Source organism: Hippocampus guttulatus, chromosome 3, assembly GCF_054856545.1.
Source record: "Hippocampus guttulatus isolate MCC_2025c chromosome 3, RoL_Hgut_1.0, whole genome shotgun sequence".
Classification (NCBI taxonomy): Eukaryota; Metazoa; Chordata; class Actinopteri; order Syngnathiformes; family Syngnathidae; genus Hippocampus; species Hippocampus guttulatus.
Genome location: NC_141263.1, coordinates 9,856,500 through 9,884,439, shown reverse-complemented (window position 1 = coordinate 9,884,439; position 27,940 = coordinate 9,856,500). Strand labels below are relative to the sequence as shown.

The 27,940-nt window shown below is 41.1% G+C and overlaps 1 protein-coding gene across 1 annotated transcript; it reads right to left on the bottom strand.

The window, feature by feature from the left end:
- Window positions 1–250: 250 nt before the first annotated feature.
- On the bottom strand, window positions 251–27,873 carry kcnq1.1 (potassium voltage-gated channel, KQT-like subfamily, member 1.1). Its single transcript, XM_086106911.1, has 16 exons — window positions 27,485–27,873; window positions 25,371–25,461; window positions 22,523–22,649; window positions 22,048–22,126; window positions 20,227–20,323; window positions 16,544–16,669; window positions 16,119–16,229; window positions 13,061–13,156; window positions 12,819–12,935; window positions 10,957–11,080; window positions 7,354–7,480; window positions 4,166–4,241; window positions 3,181–3,275; window positions 3,003–3,049; window positions 2,850–2,911; window positions 251–1,731 (listed from the first exon to the last, which is right to left on the bottom strand). Exons 1-16 carry the CDS (start codon window positions 27,787–27,789, stop codon window positions 1,537–1,539), a joined length of 1,875 nt encoding a protein of 624 aa, XP_085963037.1. The 5' UTR covers window positions 27,790–27,873; the 3' UTR covers window positions 251–1,536.
- Between the last annotated feature and the right edge of the window lie 67 nt (window positions 27,874–27,940).

The window sequence follows — 27,940 nt, the reverse complement described above, 5'->3', positions numbered from 1 at the left end:
CAAGTTATCAATTTTTATGCAACGTAAAATGTCCCAGCTGCCCATGCACAGCTGAAGCTGTGAATGCTGCTAGGCAACAGGACCGGCACCACTTTTTGTCACATTTGTCATCTTACACGCCGCAGAGACGAGAGAGACTGGATAAACCCGAAAGCAAGCTTGCAATTAATGCTTCAGAGCCTTGGATAAAATCTACCGTGATATCTGGTAGTGCCTGAGAAACAGGAAAGAGTCAAAATCTTAAAACACAGACGGACAAAAATATATTTAATGACCATTTAAATGGAAACACAAAACACAGACTAAAAAAAAAGCTGTATTAACATTTCAGATCAGACATGCTTGGCACTGTTATTGAATGCTGACACTCAAGCGCTCACACTAGTGCTGTTGCAGCTTATTATTTTTATGCTTCGTTTTACCACACCTAATGGTACCCCCATGGCTTGAACTCCCTCAAAGAAAAAAAAAGTGTTTGGAGCAGAGCAATTATTTTGCACAATATTGTTCTTTTTCTGCAAAAAGATCAAAAGTAAGGAGGACAGAAAAGTCATGATGTGACAATGTCATTATAGCCTGAGGCTCAAGGCGCTAACTGCTTCGTGTTAATAATCATAATAATAATACATTTTATTTGTATAGCACTTTAAAAAACACTCAAAGGCACATTACATAGTAAAAGACAATAATTAAAAAGAACAGGAAAATTAAGACAATCCTCATATTAAAAACTGCAAACATGGAACAGTGTGTAAAAACAGACAAAAAATATTATATTGAATGAATTAATGTGAATTACAGGTTCGAGAAGGTTCTGTCTCCCCAGGTCCAGTGCTCGGTTCGGATGGGAGGGTGTGAGGAGGTGGGCAGATCTAAGATTAGAGGTAGGAGTGTGGTAGTGAAGGAGATCAGTGAGGTCGGAGGGGGGCAAGGTTGTGAAGGGCCTTCAAGGTGATGAGAAGAATTTTAAACTGGATTCGTTTTTGGATGGGGAGTGGGTGAGGAGATGGGCAGCAGAGTTTTGGATGTTTTGATGTCTGTTGAGAATTTTGGTGGGCAAGCCATAAAGGATGCTATTGCAGTAGTGGAGTCGTGGGGTGATAAAGGCGTGAATCAGTATTTCAGCAGCTGAGGGGGTAAGAGAGAGGGGTGAATACGGGCAATATTTTTGGGGTGAAAGAAGGCAGTTTTGGTGATGAGGGTTTCAAATGAGAGTGACTGATCAAAGATGACGCCATGGTTACGGATATGGGTAGATGAGGGAATGGCAGAGCTGTGTTTAACCAGGAGAGAGCAGTGCCAGTGATATTAAAGGAGGACTCAAGACAGGTGAGAAAGATGGAGTGATTTATGGTGTCAAAAGCAGAGCTGAGGTCAAATAAGATGAGAAAGATCTTCTCCCACCTTGCCCTGATGTTATTCCAATGATGATAAGATACTGCGGATACATATCTACATGGTATCTGCGGATAGGTGAAATAATATTTGATACATGAGTTACAAAAGAGAAAATTGCTGGATAGATAGATGGACCGATCAGTTGCTGTTGTCCAACTTGGTAGACAGCTGCTCATAGCTTGGGAGACCATCCTGACTGCGATTGACACTGCTGCTGTGGCCAGGCGGTGGCTTCGGTCTTCCCTCACGTTCGCCACCAATGGCATCCCTCTGGTCTGGCAGAATACTGAGAGATTGTGCAATGCGGTTCAGCATCAGATCCATGTGTGAGATCTATAAAAAGCGACGGCAATGTATAAATAATGGTTAGAACACGTAACAGTTTTACACTGAAATTTAAAGACTCCAGTATAGCCAGAACCATGCTGACAATGAGCATGTGGTTAGAACTGTGTGGAGTTTATTGTGCGCTTGGATGTTTTAAAGACTCTAAATTGCCCTGGCTGTAAATCAGGGTTCCCACTCTTCTACTTGCTTTTTATTTATGTACCTTTTAAGGACTTTTGAGGGCTAATTTAGCCAAGGACCTTTTCTCCCTCAGCAGCGGATTCACGGTGGATTTAATGCCCGCTCAGCAATATGCGGGCTGAACAGAAAGCCACATATCAATGAGCTGGTGTTCAAATCATTGCTGCCAAAGGAAGGGCACATTTTTAATTTTACGGGCAATCAGCTAACCCTTTATTTGACATACTATAGGTCAAATTTTCATTTTCCTACCTGTATGAGACATTGAACCCCACTTTCCCCGACAGTTGGGTACCCGGCGGCTGGGTGGGTAAGGTTCTGAGGGCTGGTGGGTCGCGACGGCACCGGAGGGGAGAGGTCCCCAACGCCGGCCGCGGCCCAGCCAGGAATAGAGTTGGCTAGACTCCGCGGACGAACGTTGGGGCGCTGGCGGTGGGGTGTGGGGTGGGGGGTTGGGGAAAGGAACGGGCGCCTGACGGGGGGGATGGGCGGGATGGGGAGCGGCCGGCCATGCGATGCGGACCGACCATCTCTTTTACAACTTCTTTTTTTATGGATTTTTATTAACTTACCGTACGAACCCTGTAAATGTGGATATGAGTGTGAGTGGTTGGTTGTGTGCCCTTCAGTTTTTTGGTGGACTTGGTCTTTCACCCCAAAAGTCAACCTGCATAGGCCCCAGTGCAACCGTGATCTTAGTCGTAACCGATCATCTTTGATGATGTTCAATTCTTACATTGTGAAAAGGCAACAGAAGCTCATTTCATATTGTCCTGACCTGAGTTCATTTTGAGGAAGTTTTATGTCAAGAACCCTCTTTGTGTGTGTGTGTGTGGGGGGGGGGGGGGGGTGAAGAAAAAAATTAATTGGTTGAAAGTCAAAGAACTTAAAATGATGCCCCAAATGATATAAATAAACTCTACCTTGTCCTCCATCCTGCTGAGTCGGGATCCAATAGAGTTGCTTCCCTTGTCTTTGGCCCGATCTAAACAGGAACAGCAGTTAAAGAAAAGGGGTACAGGTGTTCCTGCTCCAACAGTTCATATATTAAATAGAACAGTTAAGTAATGAATTACCAGTTCCTGTCTGAAATGAAGTTATCTTGCCTAATGACTGGTCGAGTCTGGAGACATAGAGTACGTGAAAAGTAATGACACGTTCAACAATTTCTCATCAAACATATTCCTTGTGACCTCTGTTGGTGAGATCATCATGCATTTCTCTGTACAAAGGTTGTGAAAGTGACACATTTACCTTCTCTGGAGTTCCTTGATCCGCACCATTAGGTTGAGATGACCATGGTTGTATTGCTCAATCACATCTCGGACTTCATATGGTTTACGAGCTTGCTATGAGGAGAAAGAAGACTTGCAGTGCTATATTTGAGCTCACTTCTTTCAAATCTATATTTGTACAACACAGATTGAATTAAAATACTGTCATTTGTAATTCTGTGTACAATATTCAGATATCATTCATCATAATTATGACAAAACCGAAAGTGTTTTTCAGTTATTCTTTTTTTGTGTAGAATCACACTCCATCACACTGTGCATGTAATGCATTTTTACATCAACAAATGAACGTTTCATGTAATTCAAATATTTAAATATATAACACTCCTCAGGCCTGATTGCACCAACAAGGTTTAACTTTAAATCAATATTAAATCATGGATTAAGTTTGAATTCGGGTGTGTTAAACTCCATTTTAAACTGTGATCAAGTATTAATTTTAAACTGACAGTTGGGATGGTTTAATTTTAACAATGGTTGCATTTCTTAGGTGTAGAGAGCAAAAATAATTGACTTTCTTGAAGAAAATTGATCAACAGGCTCAATCCGCTTGAATTTTATGATGACAAGGAATTTTTGATGCAAGGCCGGTTTATTAAACAGTTGTGGAGCTGAACAGGAGGACTGGATCAACTGCCATACTTGGCAATGACAGAAATGCGACTGTACTGCCAAAGCGACAATTGTGGCTTTTGTTTTTAATTTTTTTTTTTCCAGCAAGCTTTCATTGAACAACATCGCTTTTCTCTTTCACTCTGGTCAATCTGTTATAACACTCAGTTGTATACCGTATGTATACTGCATATCAAATGAATACCATAACTCTCTTAAAGTGCCATCTTGAATCCTTTTGTTCAATAAACAACAAAGAAAAAAAACAACAACAATTTCTCCCTCACATTTAAACAGAAGATGTTTCTCAAAACACAAAATGATGCACTCACCTGGAACTTGCTCTTTGCCACAAAATAGTGCATTTTCTGGATCACACGGATAGCCCGTCTATGGGACTCAGTTAGTCTGTTAAAAATTTTCAAATGAAAATCATGTGATGAAGGTGTTAATGTTGAAAAGGAAAGAAATCAGTCAGCCACATATGATTACTGAATAAAAACAAAAATATGCTATAAACATTGTTGTAAAATTCACAAAATACAGGGCAGAAACAAGCCATACAGCTCACCAGGAATCGGGGCTATATTTCTAATTTTAAAAAATGGGGTGGTGTAAAGTGAAGCAATGTTTCAGCTGCATGTAATAAATGTGGCATATATAACTACGACAATGATTTGAATTCAAATATAAGGTGCTCAAACAGGAAACACACCAGAATCCTCCTCAGAAGCATTTTGAAAGGTGTTGTTGATACAGTTTTACATAATTTATGATGAGCAATAAAGCAAAATATGTCTAACAAAAAATCCTGGTGAAAAAATAACAAACAAACTACAACACAAGGTAAAAAGAAAAACTTCATATTTAGCAGCTGCAAGCAGAGAGGCAACATGTTTGGGAATTTGGCTGCTTTGTGATATCCTCAAAAAGAAGTCCCGAGGAGATTGTAGCACATTTCAGCAAGAGTTATTATGATGAACTATTGCTTTCCACCAGCAGGACTCATTACGCTAGAAAGACAAATGAATGGATAAGTAGAAGGAAGAGCATTGTGTATTTTATAATGGGGAGCTCTATTGGCTTCCTCCGGAAATGCAGTCAACGGCCAAAGTCGAAATAGGATTAAATCATGAATGCTGTGCTTTGTATAGTTGTATTATTTAAAAATACTGATGTTGACGACTGAATTGGAGAAAATATATATTTAATTATTATTTACAAAGAATCGAGCTATCTATCATGAACAAAGCATTCAAATCCTAATCCAATTTAGGGAGGGACTTTGCAAGGAACAGCGAGACATTTGCACATCCAGTGAATGTGTGTTAGTAGGAGTTTAATAAATAGGCCGTAACCACGCTTATATCTGTCTTTTTCTTTGGGCAAAAATAATCTTAATAGGCTTAAGCCAAGGAATGAAAACTATCCAATGAGCCGATCGTCTAGCTTTACGATGAACATGTCTCACCAATCTTTTTTTTTAATTCGATAAAAGTCCTACATACATTCTTAAAGCCAGATTATGATATGGGCAGGCGGCTGTGGCTCAGTAGGTAGAGTGGGTCGTCCAGTGGGTTGAATTCCAACCCTGATTGTTCGAAGAGTCCAATTCATTTATTTATTTACTCTTTAAATATGCCACCATACGAAAAAAAAGTAATAGCCCAAAGATAATGATCTTCTCCGTTCTATTAGCTGGCATGAAACTGGGTGCAATCTACCATGCACAACCTTTAGCAACATGTTTTTCACCATAGCACGATCTGTTGAATCTGGAAAGTCATTCCATGTAAAATTGGATTTAAATGAAAAACACAAAATAAATTCCTTGTATCCAGAACTCCATGATAATTTTTGTTTCTGTACAATCATGCTAATTACGAAACCAAAGTGAAATTAAGGCAAATGTAATCTAGGAGACATATGAGGAATTACCATCAAAAAAACAATTCTAAAAAAAAAAAACCCTTTTTTTTCCGAAAATTGATTCCGATGATGGATTTGATAAGACTTGGTAGAGAAACGGATACACATTGGTACTCTATCATCAAATGTTGTCGAAATTGGCTCAATTTAGCGTTCAGTTTTAGGTGGCACTCTCTGACAGGTGCTAGTTACTGCATTTAGATCAGCACAGAAAAAATGATAGATGGATAGTTTCATAAATTGGAGTCAGCACAGCAATGATATTTCCCAGCAACACTGCTGCAAGCAATTCCAGCTCGACATCATTACTCCACGATTTAGAAAGGAAGTCCCAAGGGTCAAAACTGTAGACCTCATTTATTTCAATGAGTGTAAACTCTACATTATAGTGCAGTTACTTAACAGTTTTTTTCCCCTTCTGATTAAACTCAGGCTCTCATTGTTCAAGTGCTTCAGCCACCTCACAAAAGTGCCACTTTCCCTAATAGGCAGTTATTTTACAGCAGTGCTCTTAGGATGACTACATCATACAGGTTAATTTTAAACACCAAATACTTTCCCGGCACATTCCAACATCATGGTGGCCCACACAGGCTCTGGGCCAGTATTGGCACCGTGTCGAGCTACCACTCGATGGCAACTCAGAGACATTGACTCACACTGAGTGGGTCAGTCCAAATGTAAGAATTGAATGCGGTGAAATGAACACATTCTTGCTTTTTAGTCCAAATATTTTGAGTTTTATTCATTTAAATTGAGGTAGCCATTTTGTTGCACTGCACCCATTTTTTTTTTTTTTTTTTGTGCATGTCAGGTTAAAAATTCTCATTGTAAGAGATAGCTGAAACATGTTATGAATTGAATACAAAGCAATGTAGATCTAAAGCCAGAACAAAAAAATAATAATATTGTAGAGTCTGGATCTGGATCTGTGCTTTGCCATGTTCACAGCTAGCTAACTTCCCTAGCGGTGTTTGCTTTCCTTTAAGGAGGCAATCGGTATGGCCAATTTGAGAGGCTCCCTCCCTCCTATTCACTGACCCGCACATAGAAAGCTATGCACAACTCTCACATGCATTTTGGTAAAAGAGTCTGCATTTTTCACTATTTCATCCCCAGGTACATATGATATACGGTATATGTAATAAAGTATTATAAAACATATTTGTAAACTGTATAAACTGCATCTGTATGGCTTGGCGGCTAGCTGTGTCTCACTACCTTAAAGACTTCGAAACATAATTTTGTTTGTGTGATTGCTCGTGTGCATTTCGATGAACCGTTACATCTGCTTTATTGCAACACCATGCACAGGTGATTCAAGTGTTGATTAGCCGCAAAACGGTGGCTGACCATCAGCCACGAGAGTTCGGCCAGTGTACAGCGGGCTGAAGGTAGACTTAACACAGAGACACAAGTGTATCGACATATCAGACGAGCATCTCTCGAACAACAAATTGCAATCTTAAAATATTTGTCTGGATTGGAGCTCAAACCATGACCCTCTATTCTGCAGTTTATGTCCTTATAGAAGAGCTAATGCAGGCCTTGAAAACACTTGTTTCCGCAGTGTGACTAAGACTAAACTCACTGTGATATGGAGGTAGCTGCAGTCAGTGCACTGTCTCGCTCCGACTCCTGCTCAAGGTTGTCTTCAAAACTGCAGTTCCTCTTAAGGCCAGAGGGAGGGTTAACATCCAGAAGGCCACCGCTCCTCTCTAGAAATATTCAGTGCACACCATGTTGTAAACTGGACTCTCATATTCATCTTCTGATCAATAGCTTATCTAGCATCAGAATATTCATATTGTTAGGCCTTCAGGGTCTGATATGTGATATGTGAACATTTTCAACATTTGGGAATGGGAATGGTTTACAGAGAATTCTATTAGACAGCTCTTTTTGTTCCATTTTTTTTGATTAAATAAGATGATGACAAACATCAAAGTTGTTCTTTGAGAAGTACATTATTCTAATTGCATTGGCAAATGAGAATTGTCACAAAAAAAGAACTCTGTGGCGGTGACGATTATAATAATAGTGCTTAATAATTGTTTTATGTTGTAAGGCTGAAAATAGTGCTGTCATCTGTAATTGTCGAATCTGTTTCCATGGAATTTGAGCAAGTACCACATTAGCAAGTTCCTTTCATCTGGGGCTGTATGTTCTCTACTATAATTTGGACAGCGGATGTCTTTTCAAGGAGACAAGATTGAGTTAATACTGCAACTACTATGCCTGCAGCACAACAGAGTGGCAATTTTAAACTGGAAAAAGAAGAAGCCCCTATTACCTTTGCTGTAAAAGAAATAATACAGCCGCAAAAACGAGTGCAGGGAACCTTTGTGGGATTTGTATTTCGCTTTTGATGTGAATACTGAAACTAAGAACTAGAATGCCAGTCAATAAATTCATTTACCACCTGCCTGAAGGATTTGTCTTGTGTAGTGTGGGTCACAGGTTTGATACCTACTTGCCACTAAACCCGCAAAATAATGCATATTGGGATACTGGTTGATGGAGAGATGGCTGTTTGTTTCCTGGGCACTGCCAATGTGGCCGTAAGAAACCCAACAAATGTTCAGGGAAAGAGTGAAATGGATGTTTGTGCAAGCATGTGTGGGATGCGTGTGAAAAAAATAATAAATAAAAAATACATCAGAAGAAGGCATGACTGAACTGAGAATGGTGTGACAAGTTCTGTGTCGAAGTGACATCAAATAGCATTTGAAAATGTAAAGAAAAGACAAATCCTAAAGCAGTACAACATATTCCTTCCTTCTATTTCAGTTTCAAATCTTGAAAAAATAAAAACAATAATTAATACTTGTTCAAATTATGGTGGCAACAATTTGAATGTGACAAGAATGTGTTTAAGGAACATGCAGCAACAGTTATGTCCTGAAATGTGGTAATCGTGGTGACAAAGTGATCGTTAACAATAAAAGTGACGAGAAGTGAAGTGGGGACATGTGCAGGATGTGGACACAAAGTAAACTAAAGCATGGAGACAAATATGAAGGAGAAAAAGAAATGAATCATCCAAAATGACAGAAGCCGAGGAAGGAGCAAAAAGCCACAAAATGATGAAAGATGCCCCTCCTCCCACACACACACACACAGACACACACGCACACACACACACAGACACACACACACACACACACACACACACACACACACACACACACAAAATGTGCTTTGTTTCAACCCCATTTTCAGTGATGTTTCAATTTTTGAACAGTTTGTCAGTTATCACATCCATCAGTTAAAAAGGGAACTTCTCACTGGGGGATCTTACCGTGTAAAGATATATAAAATACCCATTAATACCATAATTCAATTGGTTTCTATAGCAGCGAAGCTTTTTGTCATTTACAAATAATCTCATCCATGTCACATAGTGGGCTCTTGAATATAATAGATACAGTATCTTTTTCATTTGTTTAAATTATAAATCAAAAGCAAAGAGAAAAGTAATAGTGTTGTGGTGCAGTGCCACACCTCCTGAGGCAGGCACCTAACTGCCATTAATTTTCTACTGTCTGCAGCGGTGCACTTTTAATTTTACCAGCAAGTGCCAGATCAAAGGGATTGTCCATTCTGCTTATCCACACTAGGGTTGCGGGTGCCTTTGGGCGAGAGGTGGGGAAAATCCTAGATTGTTGCCAACTAATCGCAGGCCACATAAAAAGAAGCAATCATTCACAACCACATTGACACCTACTGGTGATTTAGTCTCTAGTGACCCTAATATGCATGTTTTTTGGAATGTATGAGGAAGCCAGAGTACCCCCAGAAAACCCACACAAGCATGGAAAGCACATGCAAGCTCCACACAGCCCGGATTTGAATCCTCAACCTCAGACCTGTGAGGTGGATGTGCAAACCACTCCTTGAACTGTGTCGCCGCAAGTGCACGAGCACTGTTCCTTATACATGGCCAGTATATGGCAATAGCTGGTTCTACAAGACAATGAGCCGCTGTGCTGTATTATGTGTACTGGTGGCAAACGGTAAGCTTGGACTTGTTGAGCAATAAAGGCTTTCTGGCTTTGTGTTGTATGTATTGTACTCAGAGAGATCAGAGACTATTCAGAATGTATTATCCCCTTCTGATATTGTATGTCTTTTCCTCTTTGAAACAGCATCCATTCAAGGTTTGAGGCATTGATTGTCATTTTTTATGCACAGCATTTCAAGATGTATGAAAGATGCCCAAATAAATGAAAACATTCAACATGACATGAAGAAATAAGGGTGAAAAGCCCGATCTGATCCGCTCCACAGTTCTGACGTTGGAAGAAGGTCTAATTCATCTTCAGCCTTCCTCTGTGCAATTTGTTCTCTGCAAGCTTGAATTGGTTTTCTCCGGCTATATATTGCAAAAACATGTATGCTGGGTTCATTGAAGCTCTAAATATGATTATTTCAGTATGACTAGTTCAGAACGGACCCTGCCCAAAGTCAGCTATGATCGTCTCCAGCTCACCAGCGACCCCAGTGAGGATAACTGGAAAAGAAAATGGATGGATTGATGGATGAATTCATTTTGAGGGAATTAAGGTTTGACTAAGCTACAGGCTTATGAGTGCTCTTTTAAAGGAAGGTAAATCATGTAGGAATGACAAAATTAGGTTTAATGATTTTCTTGTTATCGATTTACTCTCTTGCTGCATGGGTATTGAAACACATTATTTCTCCATCTACCGGTAATCATAAAACCCTCTCATAAAAAAAGAATAAGAAGACCTGAGTAGCAGATTACCAGTGCAAGATTTAGAAAATAATGATTTGTGTCCTTCTCAGGAACAAAAGCAGACACGATTGTTGCGTTCAGAGTGCACAATTCACTCGCTCAGCTGACACTAAATGTAATTCAGGTTTCTGCTTGTCACCACTTCTTCATGATTGCTGCTTCATTACAGTACATCCTGAGTAGAGTATAATAGGTTCAGCTGTGCAACCCGATCCTGTTTTAATACTACAACCTGCTCATAAATATATAACGTTAAGGATGTGTCTCATCCCCGGATATCAGAAACATCTCAAACCAAAAATTCATCTTTACTTTCGCACTAAATGTTCAGGTTTCACCCCAATGGATATGTTCTTCAGATGGACGACTCATCATTAAAAAACAGTTGTTTGTTGACGCTAAACTAGAAACATTCAAGAAAGTAGATGGTCTTACCAGTGCCCATAGCGTTGCACACGTCAGAACTCAAAAAGTTGTTCCTGTCACTATCATAAGCAGAGACAGAGACCATGCTTGGAACTGTGAGACCATTTGAAGAAGTTTCCTCGTTACACTTCTCCTGTTAATGAAACACAAACATCTTAGGCTAACAAAATGACCGACGCAAATAGCAAAGTATTCGACGTGTGCATGCACAACCCCAGGTGACACACTTCAATGTGGCGGACATGCGATTGAATTCTATAGTTCATTTGATTGTTTCAAATGTTCAAATAACAGACAAAATATGTCAATTTTTTTGACTAAATGAATTCAAGCTCACCCGCGATGCTAATGTGGACATGGACTATGAAAAATGGAAGGATGGATGGCATGTTTTGATGAAGATCACACCTTGATGAATTATTTCAAACTGTAGTCACACAGAAATTTAAATTAAATGCATTTGTGGGAACTGCGATTGGGAGCAGTTTTGTGTGTGATTTTCCACACATGATTCCATTTTAAAATATATAAACAGTAAACTACTTTGAACCTCACCACGACCCACTCAACCAGCCACCCATCCATCCATCGTCTTCTGTTTATCTGGGCTCAGGTCATGGGAGCAGCCGCTTAAGCAAGGAAGCCCAGACTTCCCTCCCACTTGGTGCAGTTTCTCTAGCATGTTCATGATCATTACTGGGTCCTCCTCGCAGTGCAATGTGCCTGCAACATACCAAGAGGCATCCTAACAAGATGCCCGAGCCACCTCATTTGGCTCCTCTCAAAGCGGAGGAGCAGCGGCTCTACTCTGGGCCCCTCCTGGTAGAGTGGAGCTTCACAGCTTATCTCTGAGGCAGAATGTGGACACCTTGCAGAGAAAACTAATTTCAGCCGTGTGTGTCTGCCATCTTGTTCTTTCGATAAAGACCCACAGCTCATGACCACAGGGTTGAAACACAGATTGACACTTGCAGCATAAAAGCCAGCCTGAACAGCCACCCGTTTGCCAGGTTGTCAGCGTTCTTTCCTGCCGTACTCGCTCCTGCCAAGCTGTTACACTACAGCATTCTTGTACTCCTCGACTTGGTCCTTTTGACTCCCTTTCAGTTCCTGCCACCTAGACCTGTCCCACTTCTTGGCAATAAACCATTCAGAGTTCATTGTGTCTGTGTGTGGGTCCTGTGCTCTGTTTCCACAAAGCCTAACAAACGGTATCATTCATCATCATCGTTCATGACTCTTTGTCAATGCCAAAACTTGTGTTATCAATACAAAACATATTTTTGGGTCTTTTTGTAACAGACACCACCGACCCCAGTGAGGATAACTGGAAAGGAAAATGGATGGATTGATGGATGAATTCATTTTGAGCACCACACATAACTGCATTACATTTCAATAATGAAGTAATAAGGACGTTAATCCTTGTCATATATGTGTGCTTGTGTTTAACGCTCACATTGTGTATACAACAGATCAATTCCTCATTTGACTCTGCATGGCATTGTGCATTGCGGGTCAAAGTGAAGCTTTAAACAGAAACAACTATGTGGTGTATTACTAATTGACTCATGTTATTCACAAACAAAGTTATGGTGGAGATTTCTCTGTAGTTAAGTATGACATTGTTATTAATTGTTTGCAGTTGCAACAAATATTGATTAGGAACAATTGTCTCATGTATGTATGGTGATCGATCAACCATAAAAGACTTTGATCTGCGATTACGTACTTTTCCATAAAACCGGCAGATCAATCGGTGGAAGATCCATCGGAGCATCCCTAGTCTAAACTAATCTGTTCACATCTTTTAGGCCTGGTAAAAATGTGAACCCATGTTATAGGAGAATCTATCAAATAGATGCACCAACCAATTTCTTCGGCATTGGGGTCGACAGTGAAGAGTTAAGAGCGTTAGATCTCTTCCTCAAAAACATCTTATACGTGGCCGAATTGCAGTTTTCCATTGCAAAGCATCTCCATGATGTCTGTGGAGGACAAACGTGAGAAACGTGGAACCCATTTAATGTACAGTACTAGTTGTGCAAGGAAGATTCACGGTCATACCATGTTACAACAAATGACACTAGCTTCGTATTTTACGGATGACTACCTGGATGACACGAGCAGCAGCAGGGATTTGTCTGTTAAAACGTTTCCGTCTTTGCTTCTGCTGCACCTCGAGTGCAAAGCCTGAGCCTAATATTCCCTGTGAAGAAAATCAAAGCTCGTTAAGGCCCAACAATACACTGGTGGGCTGCTGCTATGTGTGTTCAATAAATAATTTGATCATCACAAAAGTTGATCACGATAATTTACAATTTACTTCGATATAAGCATTTTTCAAAGACAGAATTAACCCTGTACCTACAGAGGGTGCATTTCAGTCAAGTCAAGTCAGCTTTATTGTCAAATATGTACAACAAACAGCACAGATGATATTTATTTTCTCTCAACCACAGTGCAAATATGCTGTCTCCTTCAACCAAACAGCACCCTGGTTTACCCCTACCCTCAGACAACTTAAATCAAAAGGCCGTCAACTTCAAAGATTATACAGAAAAACTGGTCTCACTATTCATAAAGAAATGTACACTACCCACTTCCTCCATTACAAGGACTCAATATCCAAAGCCAAATCAATCTTCTACTCTGGTTTAATCAGTTCCAATGAAGGTAACCCCAGATCACTCTTTTCACTCATTTCTAAACTCACCAAACCTGCTGACACTCTTCCCTCACATCTCTATTCCACTGATTTTTGTAATACTCTGGCCTCATTTTTTACATCCAAAATCCAATTTATCCAACAGCAGCTCACCCCTTCATCTGCTCCCAACCCTCCTTCTCCATTCTCCCCGGTTCCTACACACCTGTTCTCTGCATTCACCTCCCCATCTGTCCACCAAATCTCCATCTTAATCCAGAAGTCCAAATCCTCTACTTGTCAACTTGACCCTCTCCCTACTGTTCTAGTCAAAGCTTCCCTCTCCCCTCTCATCACTAACATTATTCAAACTTCCCTCTCTACTGGCATTGTACCCTCCCATCTCAAAACTGCTGCTGTCACTCCCATACTGAAGAAACCTGGCTCTGATCCCTCCGACTTGAATAACTTTCGTCCCATATCAAACCTCCCGTTCATCTCCAAACTTCTAGAAAAAACAGTAGCTGCTCAACTCCACACCCATCTTTCCTCCAATAACCATCCATCCATCCATTTTCCGAACCGCTTGATCCTCACTAGGGTCGCGGGGGGTGCTGGAGCCTATCCCAGCCGTCTTCGGGCAGTAGGCGGGGGACACCCTGAATCAGTTGCCAGCCAATCGCAGGGCACACAGAGACGAACAACCATCCACGCCCACACTCACACCTAGGGACAATTTAGAGCGTCCAACCAACCTGCCACGCATGTTTTTGGAACGTGGGAGGAAACCGGAGCACCCGGAGAAAACCCACGCAGGCCCGGGGAGAACATGCAAACTCCACACAGGGAGGCCGGAGCTGGAATCGAACCCGGTACCTCTGCACTGTGAAGCCGACGTGCTAACCACTGGACTACCGGGCCGCCCCTCCTCCAATAACCTCTACGAACAATTTCAATCTGGCTTCCGTCCCCTCCATAGTACCGAAACTGCCCTCCTCAATATATGCAATGACCTTCTTCTCTCTGTCGACTCCGGTTCACTCGCCATCCTCCTCCTGCTTGACCTCAGTGCAGCCTTTGACACCATCTCTCACTCCATCCTCCTCGACAGACTCTCCTCCATTGGCATCACCAGCATCCCCCTCTCCTGGTTCCGCTCCTATCTTTCTGACCGCACCCAGTTTATCCAGCTCAAATGTTTTAGATCTCACCCCTTTCCCCTCACTTCAGGTGTTCCTCAGGGTTCTGTCCTTGGTCCCTTGCTGTTTCTAATCTATCTTCTCCCCCTTGGTAATATCTTCAGGAAACATCACATTCACTTTCACTGCTACGCGGATGACACCCAGCTCTACATCTCTACCAAACCTAATACCATACTCCCACCATCCTCCCTAACCAACTGCCTGCAGGAATTAAAATCTTGGTTCACCTCAAACTTCCTCAAATTGAATAGCAATAAAACTGAACTCCTCCTCATTGGCACCAAATCCACCCTAAACAAAATAAACAATTTCTCCATTCCCTTTGACAGCTCTTCCATCTCCCCCTCTCCTCAGGTCAAGAGTCTGGGTGTCATCCTTGATAGCACCCTCTCCTTCACCTCACATATCAACCACATCACTCGTTCTGCATATTATCATCTTAGAAACATCCACCGGCTCCGCTCTTCTCTCACTCCTCAGTCCACTGCTATACTTGTTCATACCCTCGTCACCTCGCGACTCGATTACTGTAATTCCCTCCTGCTCGGTCTCCCTCAAAAAACCCTCCATAAGCTTCAGCTGGTCCAAAATTCAGCCGCCCGCATTATCACACTCACACCATACATAAACCATATTACACCTGTCCTCCAACATCTCCACTGGCTCCCCATTTTACACCGCATTCAATATAAAATCCTGCTCCCCACATTCAAATCCATCCATAACCTAGCCCCTCCATACCTATCTGACCTCATCCATATTCCTACACCTGTCCGCTCTCTTCGTTCTTCCTCCTCTCTCCTCCTCTCTGTCCCCCCTGCTCGCCTCGTCACCATGGGAAACAGAGCCTTCAGTCGCTCTGCTCCCCAACTCTGGAACACACTCCCCGCTGACCTTCGTAATACGGACTCATTAACACATTTCAAATCCAGCCTCAAAACACATCTGTTTAGACAAGCCTACTCACTCGGACCATAAAGCCATTATTTTTATTTATTTATTTTTTGTTGGATTTTTTCTTATTTTATTTGATGCTGTTTTTAACATTGTGTTTGTGATTTTAACTGCTTGTTGTAAGGTGTCCTTGAGTTTCTAGAAAGGCGCCCACAAATAAAATGTATTATTATTATTATTATTATTATATTGAAAACACACAGAGCTAAAAAAAAATAAGGGCAGAGAAACTGAATTGCATAAAAAAGACATAAAGACATAAATGTATAAATATAAACATAAAACAATAAATAGCAATTGACAGACAACCAAAGGCACTCGTGATTATATTATTTGAGCCGAGTGTTACATTGTCTGCTTCCACTTACTGCAGGGAGTGCGAAGAAGCATATGGCAAAGACAGAAAAACAAGATGCAATGATCTTCCCAAGCCACGTCTGAGGTATGACGTCTCCATAGCCAACTGTTGTCACTGTTACCTTGTACAAACACATAACACTTTTACAAACTGATAATTCAACTTTCCATATTAAACAGTTCACGTCTCAGTTTAGTATACAAGTTCTGCCAACTAAGCAAATATGAATTATATTAAGAATATACATTTCAAATTTTTAAAGCTATTTTAAAACCTTAGCACAAATGTTCTCCAGCATGCCTTTTGCACAATTTGAGAAACTAAAATGCACAATTTGAAAAACTAAAATATTAGCTGAACTCCAAATCCTACATTATATTAACACTACAATGACTCGACATGATCATGACGTAACAACCTCAAACATATTCTTACCACTCCCCACCACAGGGCATCAGCGTATGTACCAAGCATGTCCGAGGTTTCTTTTTCTGCCAGGTAGATCAAATATGAGGCGAAGATGAGGCACAGAAAGCCAATATACAGTGTCGTGATTAGCTCCTGAAATACACATTCACATAAAAAGCAAGGATTATTTCGAGAAAAAAACAACAACAATACTCTCTTCAGTGCTATCTTTTTTGCTCTGTATAAATAAGTGTACAGTTGTTATATTGTTTGTTTATTTAATCTGAATTTTAAAAAAGTCATTTTCACTTCCTTTCAAGACAAGACACAAGTATGGGTATGAAACACTTCATTTGCCCAAACGCTGCACAATCTTTTATCAACATGAGGGGAGGAAGGATGTTTCAGTGATGTGGAGTGCATTATGCAACACATAATACACAGCAGTGTGCTATTAAGTATTTAACAGATGTGTGGGGCATTGACTTATTCATTGTCAAAGAAAGGAAGCTGGCACCCAGTGGAGTAGCTTTGATGTTCATCAGGTACATTTTTTTCTAACAATACAAGATAACTACAACGCACTCTAATCTAGTGCTTTGATGACATTTGGTAGACAACAACACACTCTTTGTGACAAATTTGGCGATTCCTTCCAAAAATAAGAGATTAATTCCCAATAAGAGATTAATTCCCAAAAATAAGAGATTAATTCCCTTTTCAGTGGACGCGAGCAAAAATGGAAGAAGTTACAGAGATAAACGATAAACGTTCCCCCCCCCCCCCCCCCCAAAAAAAAATCCCTACCAGAGTGGAGACCTTTATAATCAAATACATGGAAGTTAATGTTTTGCAGAGTTTTTTCTAATTGGCTGAATAGGTCCAACAGGGATTGGGTCCTCCTGCTTTAATTGTGTAAGTCCACATAGGTGTCAAACTCAGGCCCTGCAGGGCCACTGTCCTGCATGTTTTCCAAGTCTCCCTGTTGCAACACACCTGATTCAAATGAACAGGTTCAGTGTCAGGCTTCCGCAGAGCTTGCTGATGAGTTGATCATTTGAATCAGGTGTGTTGCAACAGGGAGACTTGGAAAACATACAGGACAGTGGCCCTCCAGGACCTGAGTTTGACACCTATGGTAAGAGTAATTGTATAAAATTTATCGCTCTCTTCTTTTAGATGTATAATCAACTTACCGGTACTATTATGACAAGGACTTAATGTATGTACATAGCGTGCAATCAATCAAAGTAGTTTATCATTCTGAAGAGACCAGCTTGTTCTTGAAGAGAAGATAGCAGCTGTGGATGCCCTTGTGACACATCCGCAGCTGCTATCACAAACCAACCTTGGAAGACATTGTGTATTTCCCCACCCTTTAGAAATTTGTGTATTAGGACACTCACGAAGACAATAAAAGGGGCGGGATGAGCGACGTGTTTCCAGAGATGTTCAGAGAATGTAATGAATTTCACTCGTTCACTCTCCTTGTGCACAAGTAAAACACAACTCTGCTTGACTCCTCATCTCTCTTGTGTTTTAAAGTCTTAAGGGTCTGATTGCACTTTAGGCAAAAAACAAACAAACAAAAAAAAAAACAACCAACATCTCTTTGGTTTGATCTACTTTGTTATTTAAAATGAGAGTCAATGGATGCTACAGCTTCTTGTTGACTTTGAAACTTAGCTTGTAGCCGACGTGTGCACATTTTGAGCATGACGTCTCTGATCCACGGGTCAAAGGACACTTTGATACTCTCTTTCATCTCAAAGTGCTTTCAACAACAAAGCGTATGAGGGAAAAGTGGTTAGGACTACACGGCTGTCCGTGTTATTTGTTATGTGTTGTGTTTATTATTTTACTTTACGTTAACTGTTTTGTTAAGCCCTCTGCTACAGCTGCTGCTGTTGTGAAAGTGCTATACAATACATCCTGTATTGTATTGAGAGCAAACACTGAGAGTACTCATCTGACTAAGTTAGAACCCAGTAGATGTTGATTTCTTGTCAGCATATCTTCAGATATCGTTTATTGCATCCATGCATGTCTTCCTGGAGTCATTACCAGAAATTCAGGCGAACTGGCAACCACATTAAAGAGGCAGTGCCCATCTGCTCCTGAGCCAGTGAAGAGCAGCGGTGCAAAGTGTGTTGACAAGCCAGCTGCATGACAATGCTATTTAGTGTGTATTTAAATTAAGTTATACAATTAAGATGGGAGTGTAATTAGAGTAAATGAAACTGAACTGAATTAGAATTTGAAACACACATATGTTACCACAGAAGGGTTCTTGAGTAACCGTCACTGCGAAAACAAAGCCTCTGTAAGAAACACATATTGAGGATCCCATGCAGCATGTCCAAATAATAAAATGCAATGGGACTTCCAGTACCTATTGTGTGCTGGAGAATTGCAACTGTGTGATACTAAACCAAATAATAACTCTCCTAGAAGAGCGTGACATTATGGGAATGGCACAAAACACGTACGCCTTAGTCACATCTCGTCTGACATTTTGCCACTCACTCTTTTATAACAATGTAATTTGCATGATGGCTCTGCATTAACATATAGGTCAGTCTGACTATGCAGCACCTAATTTTTACCCGAGGCTATAAGTGGCCTTAAATAGTAAAATTAATGGCTCAATGTGCTGCATGGCTCAAATCAAATGCAAGGAGGGCTTTATTACTTACAATGGATGGTTGCAACATTAGATGCACCCTCAGATTTTTCTGTGACACATTGTAAGTAACATCTCCACAATTCTGTCTCTATGTAGGTAATGACAATATGTTCGACACTTTGAGGAAGGTAACCTGACAGTATTTTTATTTTACTTTTATCTTTCATCCATCCATCCATTTTCCGATCCGTTTCATCCTCACAAGGGTCGCGGGGTGGGGGGTGCTGGAGCCTATCCCAGTCGTCTTCGGGCAGTAGACGGGGGACCCCATCCAAACCGGTTGACAGCCAATCGCAGGGCACACAGAGACAAACATACATTCACACTCACATTCACACCTAAGGACAATTGAGAGTCTTCAATTAACCTGCTATGCATGTTTTTCGTAAGTGGGAGGTAACCGGCATACCCGAAGGAAACCCACGTAGGCACGGGGAGGACATGCCAACTCCCTACAAGGAAGACTGGAGCCCTTGACCTCTGCACTATGAGGCGGATGTGCGAACTAGTTGTCGACTGTGCCGCCGTGAGTCTATTACATTTTATGTAATCACACATGTGCATAATTATTGGCGCACAGGTGGCTAGTTTGACAATCCTGAAAAAGGAAAAAAAAAACTTTACACAATTGTTACCAGTCATATTTACTTTACGTATTTGTAAATGTGTGCCTTTCATGGTGGATTTACTGTGAGTACAGTAAATGTAACGGTAAAAGCATTACAGTTGTCATTGTTGTCTCGAGCACTAGCAAGAATAAGCAATCATGTGGCAATGGCAGGATACTTTCTTTTCTTCCAACTCATGTCAGTGGCTAGCCTTGGTGGAGAGAAAATTTTGTCATATTTGGGGCTAACCACTCAGCAGGCTCCACGCTCAGCAGAAAGAAATGGACATGGAAAAGTGAATGTAAGATTAGTGGTAAGAGCAGGTAATCATAGTCACCTCTCTCCGCTGATTAAAACTCAGAGGGAAGAAAATCAGAAGGCCCTGAGAGTTTTGGACTCGGAAAAGGCTGAAATACCTGTCGATGGGCATGGACAACAGACCCCAGGAGACGCCACGTTCCTCCCTGGCGGTCTACATGGAGCAGACGGAGTATTTGCAGGAAACGGATCCCCCTAGAATGAGCACGTAATGGCATGCTTAAAAGGTGACAACAGTTTACTTTGAATACTTACATTTGATACCGCAAATTTGAGATTTTCTTTACCCAAGCAAGATTCTTCAACTATTCAACTTTCTTCAATGATACTTGTACTCAAACTCAAGTTTCGCTTTCAGGTTCTTGATACAAGACTGGATGACACGCACATACGATGTGCAGTACAGATTTCCCTGCTATAACATGATTCTACAAACACAGCCCTGCTACATAGCAGATTTTATGTGTTTATTTTGTCAAACAGGATAATTTGTTTCAGCATATAATACTGTTCAGTATTAAAACATAGAAATATTGATTAAAATGCTGTTGAAGTAAATACAGTGGATCCCGCTATTCATTGGTGTAGTGTCCGGGCTGGCCCACGAATAGTGAAAATCTGCAATTGAAACCCATTAAAATACATTGCAAGAAAAAAAAAGTACCCAAAAAATTCTTCAAACAACAAAAAAAAACAGGCGGGCGAATGACTGAAAACCCCCAAAATATTAAAAAAATTAAGAAAATATTGAAAAAAATCTGCAGCTATGCAAATTTATTTGTGGCGCACCATGAGTATGCAGGAGTATATTGTATTAATTTTCACTCTCTTGGGCGCTGGCTGCTGGTAAGCCATATTCTAAAATTTAATGTTTGGGCCCTATTTTCATGCCCAGTGCAAGTCACAAAGTGTGGTCTAACTGCGCACATGGGTGGAGTTTTCGTTCTTTTGTTACAGTGGTAGCTCAAGTGACAAACTTAATTCTCTCCATGATCCCTCGAAACGTTTGTAAATTGAGTTAAGTTTTCCCATTGAAATGAATGCCGGTAATACACTTATTCCGCTCCAGCCCCCAAACTATGTTCTATTTACATTTCATTTATATACACACACACACAATGTGCTTACAATACAATATTTCAGGTCAAAAAAAGACTCTTCATTGTATATTGTATAAAAAACAAAAGTATTTGCTGTATGTTTAGTGAAGTTTTGAAAGACCTTTTTTTATAAAAACAAGTAGTGTGCATGTGACATCAAGGAGATGACATTATTTTTTTTTAATTGATAAAAACAAGTATTTAACTCAAGAAAGACTGTCTTTATTGTTCATGAAACCTTCCTTAGTGAAGATTAGTGTTAAAAATACAAATAAAATATTGGCAAGACCGGTTCTCATTTGTATGTTGAGGCAGTACTGTAAATGACTACCAAATGTAACAAAAAAATAACTGTAATCGAACAAAGTTACTTTTAATGTAAAATACAGCGCTACATTGAGAATTAAAAAAAAATCTCTCTGTTTACAACAGAAAGAGGTGGCCGCAGTGCATTCCTCGAGGACAGGGGTAGGGAACTCCGGTTCCTACAGAGACATGTTTTAGATCTCTCCTTACTCCAACACACCTGATTCAATTGATCATGATTGATTCAGGTTTCTCCAGAGCTTGCTGATCATTTGAATCAGGTGTTTTGAAGTACAGAGAGCTCTAAAACAGGCAGGAAATGGCTCTCAAGGAACTGGAGTTCCCTACCCCTGCTCTCGGACAATTTCAATCAAATCAAATTCCAATAATTGGCAAAACTTCCAAGTTTCCAAATTATAAAAACAGCTCCCAATATACAGTTGGGTCAAAAACACGTGTCCTATTCCCCCCCCCCCCCCCCCCCTTGCAATTTCACTTTGTATGCAGTCTTACCTCACAGCAGATGTTGCAAACACCTGTCCTTTGGAGCCAACCGCTAACACGATGATTGAGGAAACCACAACAATGAGATCTGTGCAGAGAATCGAGAATGAACGGCTTGAAAAAAAAGGCGCCATTGGTGTACAAATGTACAAAAAAAATGTATACTGTAGTCTAACAACAGTCGGCATTTGGCCTGATTGGACGAAAAATACAATTTTGAAAAGTTTAACGTTATATGGAAAATTAACAAACCATTTAAAAATAATAAAACAAACAGGAAATCAAAGACCACATACAGACATTAAATTACATCATTTGTTTACATGTTGATTACCGTAATACAATTAATGACTAATGCAGTCACAACTGGCTTTTGAGAGAGGAAATATATTAATTGCACTGAATTTGTATTTGCTTGGTTTCGTTGTGGCATATTTATTTGCCGTTTGAATCTGCGTGTTCGTTTGTGTGTGCGAGTTCATACCGATGATAATTATTGGCTTCCTTGCAAATCGCAGTCGTCCACAGAAGCCAACATACATACTGCGACAACCTGCTGACCAAAGTCGGAAAATATATTCCAAACCTAAAAAGACCACAAGGGAAATCTCCTGGGAAGAGAGAAAGGACAGGCAATGTTGAACGGCAACATGGACACCATGATCGGACTCATTGTCATTTAGACCTCTAGATTAAATGCCCCTGTATGGGTGAATGAATACTTTTAAAACATGTCCACGCAAGCACATAATTTTATGTACATGTAATATCAAGAGTTACTTTTCATTCATATACAGCAACACTTAACCACATACCCCAATTCTAATAAAATTGGGACTTTGAATGTAGTTTTTTGGTAAATTTTTCGATACAGTTCCATGATAGAGAACAGCATGTTGTGCAGAAAGTGAACCGGTTATGATCTGACTGAGCGGGTTCAGGCCTATGCAGAAAAAGCAGCCTTGGAATATGCCACATTTGATATGTGTCTGTGCAAATGACTTTCAGTTGGCCTTCACAGTTGTATTTCACAGGCTCACTGAGTTCTTGATGAATGTTTTTTTTTTTTTAAAGGATCTTGTTGATGGTATAACTAACGTTCCAGACACTCCAGTATCCATGGGTGGGGCTTTGAGTTGCAGGCCTTCTTGTCATCGATCCAGCCAGTGCACAGGTTCATGCTTCTGGTTTTACGGTCTTGGGCAATTGACCCGTCAACCAGTGGTTGGTGTTTGGTTCCCCTGGTGCCAATACCCTCCTGTGCGCTGCCCGTGTATTGATCGATATTTGGTACTTGGACCAGTGCATTCCACACTCCACAGAATTGTACATTGAAAAGAAAAGAGAAACCCACTCTTGGGAACCAGGTAAGTCATTTTTGAGCAACTATGATTGACGGTGAATTTAAGTGAAAAATAAGTGCGGATTTCATTGTTTAAATTCCAAATTATGTGCTTTCTGACATCATGGCATGTAATAAATGCTGGGTGTGTCACATTATTACATTATCCTCTTTTGAATAAAACATTTACCTTTCAGATCCGAGAGAACGAAGCCACCATGAAGGCTGTGAAAGTTACTTTGGTTCATGCATCAAGCATTAGAACTATTTTGGTTACACTGACAGATAGTAAAAAAAATATATATACATATTGTAGGGGAAAAGTTACTTATATTTACGGTTTTAAAAAACAATACATTAGAAAAGTCCAACTAATGTACAGTATGCTTGAACTTGGCTTAACTTTTAGAAACTTTAGCATCCCTGAGAGTGCCATGTTCAAGTTTCGAGACAGTTCATTTCCTGTTATGCTTGTTATATTTTCACACTTCATGCTTCAAACGTAACCACTTTTATGATGCGATTCCCAACCCTCATTCATCAGCCCACGCTGCCATTCTACCAAAGTAATTTGCATTCAAAGGTCATACAGTTTTCTTATGATGATGATAGCATGCATCTTTTTGGCATTGTTGCGAAGGGTTATATAAACTCAAGCTCTATTACTCATAATATGGCAATATTTAAGTGTTGTTATGCTCAGGCCTGGGTGAACTTAGAAGGCGTAATCAAAATATGAACTTTTTGTGGTTTTTTTGGCAGGGGATATTTTATTGAAAGAAGGACCTTCTCTAAGCGAGGTGTTTCAAGAAGAAAACCAAAGAAAGTTGCTTTGACATAAGTGTGCTCACATTTAGGAATAAGACTCCAGCTATGTTCAAGTACTTTGCATTTCAACCTCCATTTACTTCCTCTTATCCAGGGCTGGGTCACGGGCTTCCCTCTCCAAAGTTACTTTATCTATCTCTTCAGAGGAAATTTCAAGGTGTTCCCCGGCCATCTGAGAGACAATAGTGTCTGCAGCATATTCTGGGTCTTTCCCGGTGCCTCCTCTTGGTGGGACGTGCAAAGAAAACCTCACCGGGGAGGCATCCCGGAGGCATCCTGATCAGATACCCAAGCCACCTCATCTGGCTCCTCCCAATTCAGAGGAGCAGCGGCTCTACTCTGAGCCCATCCCGGATGACCGAGCTCCTCAACTTATCTCTAAGGAAGAGCCCAGACACCCAGCGGAGGAAACTCATTCTGGCCACTTGTATGTGGGATCTTATTCTTTTGGGCATGACAGACAGCTTGTGACCACAGGTGATGGTGCAAATGTACATCAACGGCTTAATCTATTGCTTGAATTTGTTTGTGTCCTCTTATTAATACATAGACAAATACAATCTCCACCTGTTTTGACGAACAGATTGCGGTTGATGCAATTTGTCTGTCAGAAATCTAAAAAAAAATCTGTGAGAGTGTTCCTTTATCTAAATGTAATTATTTACATGATTGGTGATTTAGGAATGAGACCAAAACTGACACCAAATTACTTTTTACAACATTTTAATCAAGCATCTGAGTATATAAAATCAGTCCAAAAGTGATGAGTGTGAGATCATATCAGGCTCCAGCAGAGAGAGAGAAATGGCTGCAGACTGTGGGCAATGGAAATAGAAGTACAGTTTTGCGGGTGAGGTGGCTAGATGGTCCGCTTCTCGAATATTTTTTTAATAAAATCAATATGCATTACCTTGCACAACTGCTTCATGAAACATTGATCAGGATCAGAATCTGTGCTTCTCGCTCAAATATTGTTGTGCAGCTCATATCGTAAATGGGACTCCAAAGAAAATTGATACAGACACAGTTTGACTTGTGGTTTGAAACTTCACATTAACATTGTATTATTTATATGAACAACTTCCTCGCGGTTGAAGTGTTGAATCACTCCCATTTGATTCACTAGGAGAGTCTCAATTTGACAATCAAAATAAACACTTACCACCCAGAAGAGAACCGAGAAGGAAAAGAGGTGATAGATGGGCATGGTTGACAGAATGCTGAGAATCAGGCAAGCAATAATTACGAGGAACCTGAAAAAAAGGGATACAAAGAGGAAAAACAGTTTAATAGTTGTTATTAAACTGGTTATTAAAGGTGTTCCCAGGCTGGCAGAGAGACTCTCCAGCGTATCCTGGGTCATTCCCTGGGGCTCCTGATGGTGCAATATGCCCAGATCACCTCACCAGGGAAGGTCGACAAGGCATCCTAATCAGATGCCTGTGCAACCTCAACTGGACCCTATCGACATAGAGGAACAGTGGCTTGACTCGTACCAGATGGCCGAGCTTATCATCTTATCTCAAAGGGAGAGCCTGGACACCTTGTGGAGGAAACTCATTTTGGACACTTCGATCCGGGATCTCGTTCCTTTGGTCACAACCCACAGCTGGTGACGATAGGTGAGATTAGGACCATAGACTGACCGGTAAATCAAGAGCTTCACCTTTCCAATCAGCTCCTCCTTGACCACGACAAGAGAATTACAGTGTCCACATCATAGTAGATGCTGCTTAATCCTCCTGCTTCATCCTGCCCTCACTCGTAAACAAGATCCCAAGAGACTTAAACTGCTCCAAATGGAGCAAGATCTCATCCCTGAGAGGGCATTCCACACTTTTCCGACAGAGCACCATGGTCTCAAATTTGGAGGTGCTGATTTTAATTCCAAGTGCTACAAACTTCGCCCCGAACCGCTCCAATCAGAGTTGGAGAAAAGCTCAGATGCAACACTGAGGCCACCACACCGGACCCCTCAACGCCTCAGTTATGCCTAGAAATTCTGCCCAGAAAGGTTATGAACAGAATCAGCGACAAAATGGCAGCCTGAGCAGAGTCAAACCCTCACTGGAAATTAATCCAATTTACTGCCGGCAATGCAGACAAAACTCTGATATTGGTGATACAGGATTGCCCTTGTCAGGGTGTTTGGTACCCGAAACACCTGAAGACACCCTCCCCGCCACCCCCACCCTGCCATACATGCACACACATACACACACACACACACAGGGAAACAGTTGAACGCTTTTTCCCAGTCCACAAAAAACATATTGCCTGGTTGGGCACCCTCAAGGACCCTGCCAAGCATGTCGAGATGGTTCATTGCTCCACGGCCAGGACGAAAATCACGCTGCTCCTCCTGAATCTGAGATCCACATGAAGGCAACCGGGATGCGCTACAGCATGTTCGCGACCGTTCATGACGATAAGTGGTTCTGATAATGGATGAACGGATGGATGGAATACAATTGCCTCCCCAGGCAGTAGAGCGGGAGTAAATCTTTAGAATGGATCAAAATCTCTTCACTCACAGCACATGAAGCCCCACCCCCAACTCCCATCAGTAAAATGTGTGTAACATATCCTTCCAGCCATCCATTTTCTAATCCGTTTTTTTCTCACAAGGGCCGCGGGCGTGCTGGAGCCCAGCCCAGCTGTCTTTGGGCAGTAGGCGGGGTACACCCTGGACTGGTTGCCAGCCAATCGCAGGGCACACTTAGATGAACAACCATCTGTGCTCACATCACACCTAGAGTAAACACTTAACCTACTATGTCTTTGGAATGTGGTCGGAAACTGGAGTACCCGGAGAAAACCCATGCAGGGGAAACATACAAACTCCACACAGGGAGGCCGGAATCGAACCCTGCACCTCTGCACTGTGAGGCAGACGTGCTAACCAGTCGATCATCGTGCCGACTGCGTAACTTATGCTCCCATCAAATTAAATATGATTTTCATTATTTGATATACGATTAATCTGCTACTTTGAGTAAAATGTATTCAGAATATCTGACTCTTTTTTCAAGTGTAAGTTTTACTCTGTTAACAGTGGAACCAAATACTTTCCTTTTCAAAGTATAATTTTCCTCAATGAGAGTAAAATGTACGAAAATTACTGTGTATGGATGGATGTAAGTATCTATGTATCTCTCTCTGTCTCTCTCTCTTTCTTTAACTGCGCACAGCTATGCAAGAAATCCATTTATAAATATATTTCCGACAGTGGCTGTATTTGTTGTTCTTTAGATGATGAATCACGGTAACACTCACACAGTGAAGTGATAAACGAAGCACTTCCAGCCGGACGGCCTTTCCAAAAAGTTATACACGCGTCCTTGGAAAGAGGCGTGGGTGAGGACAGGGCGGACTCTGCTGTTGTACACCAACATGCGGCCAAACATGCGGGGTTGAAGCAAGTAAGGCTGGAGATGAATTTGTGTTGCCTCCATTGCTGATCGGTGCTGGTCTGAAGCCCCTCGGTTGGTCTCAAACAGCTCCCAGTCTGATGTTCTCTTTTCACGGGACTCATCTGGACACTTCTGTGTGGTCCCCTGAGAGCGCGCAGAATTCAACATCGTGTCTTCTCTGTGTTCTTTCACCGCTTGGTTGACTTTTCTCCTCTTCTTTTTCGGTCAGTAGTTATAAACACTGTTGCACAACCCCTGTTGCGCAACAACTGCTTTTGGAAACAAAACACATCTTCCCCACTCAAGATCAAGGGGGAGG